The 13,988-nt window shown below is 37.3% G+C and overlaps 1 protein-coding gene across 2 annotated transcripts in view; it reads left to right on the top strand.

The window, feature by feature from the left end:
* scn5lab (sodium channel, voltage gated, type V-like, alpha b) overlaps nt 1-13,988 on the top strand; it is a 167,616-nt gene that overhangs the window by 76,757 nt on the left and 76,871 nt on the right. For both annotated transcript variants that reach the window (XM_082183416.1, XM_082183415.1), the window contains exons 9-14: nt 1,424-1,565; nt 2,456-2,653; nt 4,134-4,301; nt 4,421-4,774; nt 9,598-9,706; nt 13,094-13,332. In XM_082183416.1, the coding sequence (XP_082039542.1) occupies nt 1,424-1,565; nt 2,456-2,653; nt 4,134-4,301; nt 4,421-4,774; nt 9,598-9,706; nt 13,094-13,332 (1,210 nt within the window). The remainder of the gene's footprint in view (nt 1-1,423; nt 1,566-2,455; nt 2,654-4,133; nt 4,302-4,420; nt 4,775-9,597; nt 9,707-13,093; nt 13,333-13,988) is intronic.

The following is a 13,988-nucleotide window of genomic DNA, read 5'->3' as shown; positions in this document are numbered from 1 at the left end:
ACAAGACACAAATCCTGATTAAATGTTGATTTTAAAACTATAATAAAATAATAATGATCAAATATGGACAAAAATCCTGATTAAATGTTGATTTTAAAACCACAATGAAATAATATTTACTCAATACTGATTTTTTTTTATTATTTTTTTTATGACTGAACCATCAGTATGTTTCTGTGGTGAAGTTTGCTGTAGAGTAGTGTGGGTCGGAGAGCACGTTCTGGCATCGAGTGCCACACGAGAAAGGAAACCGCGGTTGATATCAGTGTGTCTGGGGTCCGAGGGCCCCTGTCCAAATCGAAATGAAGTGGGGCCCGTCCATTAGCACGTCCTTCAGGGACACGGCGAGGTGTGTGAGTGCGATAGTGCCCGTCACCCGCACCCTCACACTTCCAGCATGCCAGTCGCTGAGAGCCAGTCGCCGCCTGCCCCGAAGGGAACGAGACTGGCAGAAGACGGGCACAGACTCGCACCACTGGCGCCACCAGCCTCTCACTACTAGTTTATGAATATTAGTCATAGACAAAGTTTGAGTTTATAGTCACCTTCATTTATACAGTGCTTTTAACAATATAGATTGTTTCAAAGCAGCTTTACGGTGATAATAGGAGATTACAGTAACATAGATTGTTTTGGCTTCAGGATCCAATGTGCAAGTTTTGAAAAGTTTTGAAAAACGTTATCATCTCCTTGTAAACTTCAAAAATGCACATTTGCACATGCATATTATCTGTTTAGTCTATAGATATGCGCGTTTGAATATATGTGTGCGCAGGAGCGTATTCTTTCTTTACAAATTGACCTCACCAAATTACTTGTCTGACCTGCATAATGCAGAATTTAATAACCCTGATGAAGTAATTATAAACAATTTGATGCAATTAAAGATGACCTGTTATGCTTTTTTTCGTGTTCATCTTTCTTCACTGTTAATGTTGCTGTTTGAGCATGAAGAAGCTCCAGTTCTTTATATCAGAGTCAGTGTTTCTGAACTCCTGAAACGCCTCCATTGTAGTCTTGAGTTTCTTCCGGGAACGAACACGCCACAATATTCCTCATTATAATTATTCATATGCAGAATAAAGGGGCGGGGCCTGGTTGAGTTAGTTAGTAGTGTGTTAAACTGGCGGTTATGGAAAGGGGCGGGACATTTCCCAAACATACTCGAAGCGCTCACCCAATCACAACACACTGATCCGGCCGACCAATCAGAGCACAGTGTGCTTTTCAGAAGGAGGGGCTTCATAGAGACAGGAAGTAAACAGAGCGTTACTGACAGACTGGGAAGAGAGGAGCCGCAACAATGGAGAATATGAGGAAAATAATCAACATTCAAGCAGGAAAACCTGCTCTAGTAGAGACAAAAACAACATCACTTTGAAATATGGCCTCTTTAAGAACTAGTTATTTCTCTTTTCTGCAGCAAATGTCCAGATGGTTTTGAATGTTTGAAGACTGGACGAAACCCAAACTACGGCTACACCAGCTTTGACACGTTTGGATGGGCTTTCCTCTCCCTTTTCAGACTCATGACTCAAGATTACTGGGAAAACCTCTATCATCATGTCAGTATTCTTCCTGTTCTCTCTCATTACGTGACATTCAGCCATCAACTGAATGTGGTTTAATGTACAGGTTGTTCAACATCTGCCATAAATTCCTGATTTTCCCTCTAATTTACTTAAAGCAATTGAGATGCATTTACACTACCTTTCAAAAGTATTGAAAAGAAAAAATACTTTTACTAAAGGACGCATTAAATTGATCAAAAGTGGCAGTAAAGACATTTATAATGGTGCAAACGATTTCAAATAAATGCTGTTTTATTCTATTAAAGAATCCTGAAAAATAAAATGTATCAGTTTCCACAAAAATATGAACTGTTTTCAACACTGATAATAATCATAAATGTTTCTTGAGCATCAAATCATCATATTAGAATGATTTGTGAAGGATCATGTGACACTGAAGACTGGAGTAATGATGCTGAAAATTCAGTTTTGATCACAGGAATAAATGACATTTTAACATATATTGCAGTAAATTATATTTCTTTTAATTTGTAATAATTTTTTTTTTTTTTTATGTTTTTCTATATTTTTAATCAAATAAATGCAGCCTTGGTGAGCAGAGACTCTTTCAAAAACAGTACAAACTTTTGAATGGTAGTGAATATGTAAATATATAGGCATCAAAAATCTTATAAACCACAAACTTTTGCATGGTAATGTATGTAGAAATTAATTTTATTTATCTATCTCCCTCCATTCACTTTTGGCAGATTTTGGTAATTGGGTTTGTTTTTGGCCAGTGCAGATTATCTCAAAATGATTGATTTATCAGCCTGACCAATGCACCTAATTAGAATCTTGTGAAAAGATTAAGCAACAAATGATAAAGCAATTTGCGAATTATTGCAGCCCTTGTGATTTGATGCCATTTCTGTGATGCACAGACTCTGCGCTCCGCGGGAAAAGCGTACATGGTGTTTTTTGTGGTGGTGATCTTCCTGGGCTCGTTTTACCTGGTGAATCTGATCCTGGCTGTGGTGGCCATGGCGTACGAGGAGCAGAACCAGGCCACGATTGCCGAAGCCTTGCAGAAAGAGCAGGAGTTTCAGCTGGCCATGGAGCAGCTGAAGAAGGAACAGCAGGTACGTCGGGGTCACCATTCAAATCAGCTGTTCGTGTCTCCATTCACATCCCAAACGAGGGTTCATGAGAATAATTCATTAAATAACATTAAAATAAATAAATGGGGCGAAATAAAACTGAAATCCTGATATAGCCTGATATCACTTCCCAAGTGTAAGTGTAACTTGTAGTGTAAAATGAACATTTGATTGTAGTATTATCACATTAATTTTCATTTTACAGTAAAATTGTACTTTACTACAATTTTGCATTTCTGTCTTCATAATTAGAGGTGAAACTACTACTACAACTATCTAATGTTAATAATAACAATTAATAATCTTATTAAATTTGATTGGGTTCCTAAAACCACCGGTGCAAATGTAAAGAGTCCACTTTTAAGTCCAGCTAAATGTTTATCATATCACAGTTCAAATCGCAATATGACAGAATAATTGCAATATATAATCTTATTTAGCCCTCTTTTTAAAAAAACACTTATTAAATAAAGACTAAATATTGTATCTGTTTACTTGCATGTCATGTGATCATCAACCAACATCAGAGAAACGTGAGCATGAGAATGTTTTTTTAAAATTATTAAAATATTTATGTATATGTTTTACGTCTAATGCTGGGTTCAGACTACACAATATATTTGTCTGTTACGACAGTCAGAATATGTTATTTGGACTCCTGCGTTCAAGAAACACTTCAGACTACATGTTGCTTCTCGACCAATCATCGCTTGCCGTCTTTAACGACGTGCGTGATGTCATCGAGAAGGCAGAACGTGCGACTGACTTTAGGAAATGAGAGCGTAAACAAACAATGGCTGCCGAAGCAGTGTTCATCGTCTTTCTTTCATTTCTCCATATTCGTATATGGAGCGTATTCATATTTCAGCGTTGGATTGCTCATCATTTTACACCCAAAGTGTGTGCGAACAAAACCGCCTCTCAGTACTAAATTGAGTCCTTTTTCGATGCTTATTGCGCTTAAACAGTCAAATACACTCAAAATAATGTCAAAATGCCGGTCTTGGCGAGTATTCACATAAACACAGTCAGTTATGCTTTAAGTAAACGTAAACAGTTGAGAAAGAAAACGCGTGTAACAGTATATTGGACCCGTGTATCAGGTCTTAAAGTGACAGCAGCCTAATAAACCTGCTTCCAAATTATGAGGTAATATTAAAAATATCTATATGGTAGGTTTTCCCATGGTATCGATGTCATAATTGTGCCCAGTGAAAACGCTGAGTGGCTCGTAACTTTAGAAAACCACTAGCCGCCGTCGCTGGTGAGCTAAAGTTAGTGTCAAGCCGTGATGACACCCTACGTGGAATGGATCGTGCAAATTTTTGGATTGATATCGTGTTGTCTGAACTCGGCATAAGTGGTTCGGCGGACCAAAAAGTTTGCGAATCCCTGATTTAGAGATAAGAAATGAATGCTATATTGTGAGTATAGCTTCAGCTTTTTGTCCGCTGTCTCTCAGGTTGCTCAGAAAGCACAAGAAACCGAGTCCATCTTGACCGCTGACGTGTCGCCGTTCTCCTCGCAAGGCAAAGGGAACCTCGACCGGAGGAAAAGCTCGAGGCCGATGTCAGAAGGGATGACGGGGGACGACAAATCAGCCAAGCTGGACACTATAGAGGGGATGAAGGTGGATTTATAATAATAGTCACACAATAAATTTGAATTCTGTCACCATCATGTTGCTTTCGTCTGTGAAAAAGCCTCAAATGTCTTTCTTTCTTTCTTTCTTTCTTTCTTTCTTTCTAGCAAACACATTCTTTACTGGTCCGCACTTTATCCTTGAGGGCCAGACGGGAAAGTCAGGTCAGCATCTTCAACTTCCGGCCGCCGAACAAAGACTCGGAGGTGGATTTCGCCGACGACGAGTTTAGCAATCACGGAGATTCGGACAGTCGAGGCGGTTCACTGGCGCTTCCCTGGAGCCGGAGACGGACCAGCGCTCAAAGCACATGCAGTCACAGCTCCCAGTTCTTCTTCCCGAGCCTCAACATCAACGGAAAACTCTTCGTAGCCATGGACCAGAACGGGGTCTCGGGCCAGGGGCCGCTGTCTCCTCTGCAACTTCCCACCTGCACTATGGAGAAGGTCAAAGAGGAAAGCGTAAGTGACTTTAAGCTTCTAATCAAAATGAGCAGGGCTGGTGGTCAAGCTGGAGTCCCGTAAATTGGAAACGGCATGATTGATTTGTAATGAAGCACATGTGGATCTATAGATCAAGTGCCGCTGCTGGAAGCTTCTCTTGTTGAGAATTGAGTCAATCTTGTGAAGAAATTAAAATGGAAGACAAAAAAAAATCACTCAGAAATTGCTAGTCACTAGAAACAGCACATAACACACTGAATTAAATGTTGCATTTTTGATGTAGAATGTCTGAAATTTATTTTCTTGTAAAACATAATCCAGTTGGAAAACAATATTTTTTACAGTGTAATTATAAGAAGTTTGACTGATACTTCTTTACACATTTCTACATAATTTGTCAGTCAGTATGCCGATAAATGGTTAATTTATATCATGATTATCAATGAGCACTGTCACACTTAATTTGACACAATATTATTGTTTTTCTAATAATAATAATAAAAAAAATTATAATGAAATTCTTCATGAAGCATATAATGTTTTATCGCTATGGTCTAGTGATTATTTACTTATCATTGTACTAAAATATAAAAAATATTATAATGTCTCTTATGCTCATTAAGGCTGTAATTTTTTTATCAAAAATACAATAAAAACAGTAAAAATAGTGAAATATTATTCAAATCTTAAAACATCTGTTTTCTATGTGAATATATGTTCAAGTGTAATTTATTCCAGTAATCAAAGCTGAATTTTCAGCATCATTACTCCAGTCTTCAGTGTCACATGATCCTTCACAAATCATTCTAATATGATGATTTGATGCTCAAGAAACATTTATGATTATTATCAATGTTGAAAGTTCATATTTTTGTGGAAACTGTGATACATTTTACTTTTCAGGATTCTTTGATGAATGGAAAGTTTAAAAAATCACAACCCAGGGATAAAAGTGTTAAAAAAATACTTAAATGTCTCCTAAACAGCATCATCGTCTTCAAAGACTAACACAAGTGCAGAACAGACTGCTGTGTGTGTGTGTTATGTTCATATAGTCAGTCCTTCTATAGCTGTCAGTCACATTGATAATACGCATTACGCTCTTGCCTTTTCTGAGCTGATTTTGACGAGTTCTTTTCTTTTATTGGCCGACTGAAAACATGCTGTGTAATGATTAGTGTTCTGCAAGAACCTCCACCTCTTCTGCTCTTTCCCACGTTCGCAAATGTTCATTTGTCCGCATGTCAAATGGAATAATTCTAATACAAAGACTGAGGTTATTTTAATTTAATAAGTGCAACAGACAATATGGATTTTTGTTGCTGTTGTCTAGACGTTTTGCATTATCAGCTATTAAGCCGAATGTAGCAGTAATCTGATGATGTTTACAATGCAGAAGTTGTGAATCTGTGACAAAAAAACCTTTACAGGTCATATTTCACACTGGAATGTAAAGATAAAGTTAAGAAAATATATATTTGAAGCTTTGTGTTGCATGATGACATTTTTTGCATGATGTATTTAAATAAAAGTTAAAATAGGCTGCATTTTTTTATGCAAAATCATTTCTATTTTTCTTTTAATTTTTGGGTGAAATGTTTAGCAGATAGTAGCTGAAGCAGCTCAGATTATGAAAAATTAATTAATTAATAAGTTTATATTGAGATTTCATTTGAGTTATGACATAATATTGTATAAGGTAATGTCAATATTATTGCTATCATAATACAAATAATATATAATTATTATAATTATAATAATAATCATTATTATTATTATTATAATTATAAAATTCTTCAAAATGCATGATATTTTTATTGCTGTTGTCTAATGATTAATTGCTTATAGTTGTGCTAAAATATAGAAATAAATTGAAATCAACTCTATATTTACATATTCACTACAACTCAAAACTTAGGACTTGGTACATTTTTAATGTCTTTGCAAGACATTTCTTTTGAAAGACATTTCAACGACGACATCTGCTCACCAAGGCTGCATTTATTTCATCAAAATACAGTAAAAATTCAGTAAAAACAGTAAAATTTTGACGATGTAAAATAGCTGTTTGCTCTCCCTTTAATCTCATTGCTGTCTAGGTGGAAGAATTTAGATCTTTTTGATATATTATAACTAGTGATTTTTCTTTTCTATATGGGGTCAACATTCATACTTTTTAGCCAGTTGAATGAAACGGAAGTACAACGTCATGCCAAGAAATCTGAAATACTCAGAAAGGAGTCTGAGAACTGTCTGGACTGTGTGTTAGAGGCATGGAAACCCTGTTGTCTTGGCGATGTAGTCATGGTTACGTAGCAACAGATGTTGAATAAGAGTTGAGGCGCACACACACACACACACACACACAGCGGTGTTTCCCACTCGTCTGAACAGCAGCAGTGGGTGTTATGGTGGGCCGATGTGAAGTGCTCCTGCGTCATTCCTTTGATTACCTGCGATCAAAAACACATTATATAATCAGAGGGTCATTGTTACAGTCAGACATCATGTCATTGTCTCAAAGGCCTCATATTAAAACAATTAAAACAGGCTCTTCCAGCAAACGTTTAGAAAACAAATGCATAAAAGCGTTTGACAAAAATGATCACATTTCCCAAAACAACCATTAACACTTAAGACATTTTCCGCTAAGGGCTAATAGCTGACTTTATTATCTTTTGTTTTGCACTAAACAGAATCGATTTTTAAATGCCACTGAGTGTTGAAGATTAATGTGTGTGTTTTTAGCTAAGTCAATTTGATATGTAAAATAAAGTGTTTGCTGAGCCATATCTAGAGACCAGAATATCTGAGAGAATTCAGGATGGAGCTATCCAGAACACCCTAGCAACCACATAGTAGTGCCTGGCAACCACCTTGCAATCACCCAGTCACCCTAGCAACTGCACAGCAATGTGCTTAAAATATTTCAGAACAGGTAGCAACTGCACAGCAACACTGTGGCAACCACATAGCAACGCCCTAGCAACCACCCAGTCACCCTAGAAACCACATAGCTGTTGTCTAGAAACGTTCAGAAAACTTAGCAACTGCACAGCAACACTAGCAATCTCAATCTCCCACAACACTGTAGCAACGTTAACAGCTAAACCCTCTAGCAACCGAAATTGCAATGTGCTTAAAACTGTTCAGAACACTTAGCAACTGCAAAGCAACACCAGAAATACCCTTACAACTTAAAATCATTCAGTACACTTAGCAACTCCATAGTAATGTCCATAAAATCATTCAGAACACCAACCAACTCCATAGAAATGTCCATAAAATCATTCAGAACACCAACCAACTCCATAGAAATGTCCATAAAATCATTCAGTACACTTAGCAACTCCATAGTAATGTCCATAAAATCATTCAGTACACCTACCAACTCCATAGTAATGTCCATAAAATCATTCAGAACACCAACCAACTCCATAGAAATGTCCATAAAATCATTCAGAACACCTACCAACTCCATAGAAATGTCCATAAAATCATTCAGTACACTTAGCAACTCCATAGTAATGTCCATAAAATCATTCAGTACACCTACCAACTCCATAGTAATGTCCATAAAATCATTCAGAACACCAACCAACTCCATAGAAATGTCCATAAAATCATTCAGAACACCTACCAACTCCATAGTAATGTCCATAAAATCATTCAGTACACTTAGCAACTCCATAGTAATGTCCATAAAATCATTCAGTACACTTAGCAACTCCATAGTAATGTCCATAAAATCATTCAGTACACTTAGCAACTCCATAGTAATGTCCATAAAATCATTCAGAACACCAACCAACTCCATAGAAATGTCCATAAAATCATTCAGAACACCTACCAACTCCATAGTAATGTCCATAAAATCATTCAGTACACCTACCAACTCCATAGTAATGTCCATAAAATCATTCAGTACACTTAGCAACTCCATAGTAATGCCCATAAAATCATTCAGAACACTTAGCAACTCCATAGTAATGTCCATAAAATCATTCAGAACACTTAGCAACTCCATAGTAATGCCCATAAAATCATTCAGAACACTTAGCAACTCCATAGCAATGTCCATACAATCATTCAGAACAGGTAGCAAATGCACAGCAACACTAGCAATGCCCTTGCAACCACCCAGTCACCCTAGAAACCACATAGCTGTTTGTCTAAAATCATTCAGAAAACTTAGCAACTGCACAGCAACACTAGCAATCTCAATGTCCCACAACACCATTGAAACCAGTCACCCTAGAAACCACATGGCTGTTTGTCTAAAATCGTTCAGAACACTTATCAACTGCACAATTCTAGCAGTGTACCTTGGAATCGCAACCACATAGCAACACCCTAGCAACCACCCAGTCACCCTAGAAACCACATAGCTGTTTGTATAAATTTGTTCAGAACACTTAGCAACTGCATAGCAATGTGCTTAAAATCATTCAGAACAGGTAGAATCTGTACAGCAACACTAGGAATGTCCTCGCAATCACCCACAACAACGTAGCAACTACATAGCAACACCCTAGCAACCACCCAAACACCCCAGCAACCACATTGCAATGTGCTTATAAGCATTTAAAACACTTGCATAAAACACTGCACAGCGATACTAGAAATGCCCTACGCAACCACATAGCAACACCCTAGCAACCACCCTGACACCCTTGCAACCTCAAACCAACCTTTTGTTTTTGTAAACTTGCATTGTAATACATATTATTTGAAAAACATTGTAAAATAAATATAAGTGAAAGAGAAACCACTGAGTTCTAAAAATCTGCACTTAAATACGGCATTATGAAGGCATTAATGTGAGTGTTCTGGTCTTACAGGGGCACAACTCCACCAATGAGCTGAGCAGCATGCTGTTGCCCCAGCTGCCCCAAGAGGGCCGAGACCGGGCCCTGAGCGCCACCAGCTACATCACTGACGCCATGGAGGGTAAGACAGCTACACAACAACAAACCAACACCGATCACAAACGAGCCAGCAATGAGATATGAGCCCTGAAAACACTCCATATGAACACAAAATCCACATTCAGTCTCTTTCTGCGAGGTGCGTGCGAGGCCAGGAGAAGTGTCTCCATCTGCTCACGGTTAATATCGTCCCCCGAGACGTCGCTCGCTGTTGTTATTCAGTGGAAAGGTGTAACCCTCCCACTGATGCTCCAGACTGGGACATCACCTGGCCGGCACAAGACGACCGACTCTTCCCTGAGCGTTTCAGCCGATAAATAATAACGTTACAGAACGTCCTCGCAGTTTCAAATCTGTTACGCCTATCAGGAGAGTGTTTTAGGAAACGAGTGAGTAGACCACCTGTGGAAGTTTATATAGAAACGAATACAAGTGATACATTCAGTTTCATTGTTTGCGATGTTCCTGCTGGAAACGAGCTCGAGTATTTAAAGCGACAAAATTGCAGAGCGCGCATAAACAGAACAGAATGATATCACTGTCATTGTGATTTTTTTTCCCAGCTGATGAACGATAAAATCATTGACAGCCAATCAGAATCCATCTGACTTTAACGAGCTTGAGCATTTAAAGTGATAAACGACACAATTGTAATGGTCTTCGAATAGACAGAACGATATCACTTTCATAGCGATTTTATTTTCAGGTGATGAACGATAAAAACATTGACAAGCCAATCAGAATCCATCTAACTTTAACGAACTCAAGCATTTAAAGCGGCAGATGACAAAATTGAAGCAAACGTAGAATAAACAGAACAGAACGATATCACTTTCATAGTGTTTTTTTTTTTTTCAGGTGATGAACGATAAAAACATTGACAGCCAATCAGAATCCTCCTGACTTTAATAAGCGCAAGCATTTAAAGCGACAGAAGACAAAATTGCAGTGAACTTAGAATAAACAGAACAGAACTGTATCACTTTCATAGGGATTTTTTTGAAAACACTGACAGCCAATCAGAATCCTCCTGACTTTAACGAGCGTGACCATTTAAAGCGACAGAAGACAAAATTGCAGTGAACTTAGAATAAACGGAACAGAACGATATCACTTTCATTGCAATTTTTTTTCAGCTGATGAATGATGAAAACACTGACAGCCAGTCAGAATCCTCCTGACTTTAACGAGCTCGAGCATTTAAAGCGGCAGACGACAAAATTGTAGCGCGCTTAGAAAAAACAGTACACTATCATCTGTCGATGTAGACACAGATATTGTTAAGATTTTTTGTTTTGTTTTTACCTTCATTATGATAGGACTGGAAGCAGACAGGAAAGGTCAGGAAAGATTGGGAAAGTCCACAAGTCGGGACTCGAACTCGGATCGCCTGAAGCGCAACGGCGCTATATAGATATATACAGTTATCACTATAGTTATTATCCTTTATGTGAACGAGTTTTGAACCTGAGTGGTATTTTTTTCAGGGAAAGCGTAAGGATACTTCCTCAAAAGTCAATCGGAGGCTGTTTTGTATCGTACGGCTAGTGTGCTCTCCTGACTAGAGGACACCACTGCTCATGAAATGTCATTTATGAACAAAAATGGCCCATATTTTGAGTCTTTTCTGGACTCTTGATTGGTCAGCACAAAAGTTGCTAACAGAAGAAGGCCTGAGCTCACAGGGTCTGAGTTTAGACCTGCTAGCGTAAGAAAATGCCAATCCTCATTATCACGCATGTGAAAGCTGACACGGCAGGACAGCAGCAGGCCGAATTTACTATAATGAGCACGTTATGTCAGATGATGCTTACATACGTGTATGATAGATTGCTAGCTTCCACTCACTGATTTATATAAGTATGCTGACACTGGATTAGCCATATTGCAAAAATACTCTTAAAAATAAGTAAAAGTAAAAAAATACTTGAAAAAAAAAAGTTTTCACCATGTTTTTATTGTTCAGGGCCTGTATTTTATACTGCGTAATATTTTAACCATTCCAACATGGAAATTCGCATTGAATATTTGTTATGACAGAAGTAAATTATTGTACACAAATAAACAAATAAAATCTGTGATTTTATAATAATAAAAATATATATTATTATTTGTACATGTTGTGTGTATATATAAATATATGCCTAATGTAATAATAATAAATAAACACTGAATAATAGTACTAATAAATAAATAAATACAATTAATCAATCCTTTTTTTATATTTAAAGATATTTGTTTTTTTCTAATTTAAATAAAAAAATCAATTAATTTATTTTGAATTATTTAAAAATTATTTTTAAAAATTATTATTTTATTTCGTATAATTTAAATTAATAAATACACTATTAATTAATTAATTTATCCTGAATTATTTGAAAAAATACTAAAAAATATTATTTTTTATAATTTGATTAAATAAATATTTATAAGATAAATAATAATAACAATTCTCGTAATCCAACATTAATACAAAAACACAATGTTACACATATCGTGCTCAGTTTGGTTGCTGCTGTGTTAAGGTGAAGATGGTGTAAACTGAAGGTCTGTTTGTTGGTCAGTTTCTCTTGTGTTGGATGAAATAAAGCCTGACAGGTCGAATGAACCTGCTGTGGAGCATCACACCATCTCAGCTTCTCACCGCACGAGTTACTGGCACATTACTGACGCAGAGCCAAATCTAGACCCGCGAAGTGTCCGTCTCTGTCTCGTTTCTCATTAGAACACTTACAGGTTCCTCCGAAACACACGTCCTCGCTTATCAAGTGTGATTCAACCTCAGTAGGGTAGAAAAACAACATGCTAGCCTTTCACTGTGACCTTTTCATGTGGCGCTACAAGCCATGAGAACTGCAACGCTGAGCTGTAAATTATGTTTACATTGTCTAAATTTAGTCTAAAAACAGATTTTTGGCTTTTAACATTTGAATAGCATTGCCAAAAACATCTTTTATTTACAGTCAGATGGCTAAATAGACTGTGACAGGAGGCCTCTAATGGTTTATTGCTTTATTTACATCATTTTTAAATTTAAATTGTTCACCCAAACAGGTTAACAGTCCATTCTTATATTATAGCACACTTTAATGCATTAATATCATGTATGAAATCCCTCTTACCTGACAGAAATCAGTAAAATGAGAGTCCTGAGAAACAACAGCAACAAACTATCTGACCATGATCACGAACACTAGACGCCTGTCAATCATTGTGCACTTTCAGGTTTGCTGACATTGGATTGGCTGACATGTATTTGGGGGGCGGGGTTTAGGAGGTGGATATGTACAAAATGGTTGAAGTTTGTAAAATGGCTGAAAAAGCACCTCAACTGTTTGAGCTGCAGCTAAAAGAAGCTTGGAGCCGAATGAGCCTGTGATGTTGTGATGTTGTGTCGTCGGTGTCTCAGAGCTGGAGGAGGCGCAGCAGAAGTGTCACCCGTGCTGGTACGCGTTTGCACACAAGTACCTGGTGTGGACGTGTTGCCCTCGCTGGATGAAGCTGAAGGAGTGGGTGAAGATCATGGTGATGGACCCGTTCCTGGATCTGGCCATCACTATCTGCATCGTCCTCAACACACTCTTCATGGCTCTCGAACACTATCCTATGACGGATGAGTTCAACCGGATGCTGTCTGTGGGGAACCTGGTGAGCACCACTGATTTACTCGTGATTTACTGTTGATTTACTCATGATTAACTGATGATTTACTCATGATTTACTCGTGATTTACTCGTGATTTACTCGTGATTTACTCGTGATTTACTGTTGATTTACTCATGATTTACTCATGATTTACTGATGATTTACTCGTGATTTACTCATGATTTACTCGTGATTTACTGTTGATTTACTCATGATTTACTGATGATTTACTCGAGATTTACTCGTGATTTACTGTTGATTTACTCGTGATTTACTCATGATTTACTCGTGATTTACTGATGATTTACTGATGATTTACTCGTGATTTACTCGTGATTTACTGATGATTTACTGATGATTTACTGATGATTTACTCGTGATTTACTGTTGATTTACTGATGATTTACTCGTGATTTACTCGTGATTTACTGATGATTTACTGATGATTTACTGATGATTTACTCGTGATTTACTGATGATTTACTGATGATTTACTCGTGATTTACTCGTGATTTACTGATGATTTACTGATGATTTACTGATGATTTACTCGTGATTTACTGTTGATTTACTCATGATTTACTCATGATTTACTGATGATTTACTCGTGATTTACTCGATATTTACTGATGATTTACTCGTGATTTACTCGTAATTTA

This window comes from Leuciscus leuciscus (assembly GCF_965113295.1).
Source record: "Leuciscus leuciscus genome assembly, chromosome: 11".
Lineage (NCBI taxonomy): Eukaryota > Metazoa > Chordata > Actinopteri > Cypriniformes > Leuciscidae > Leuciscus > Leuciscus leuciscus.
This window is presented reverse-complemented; position numbering and strand designations above follow the sequence as displayed.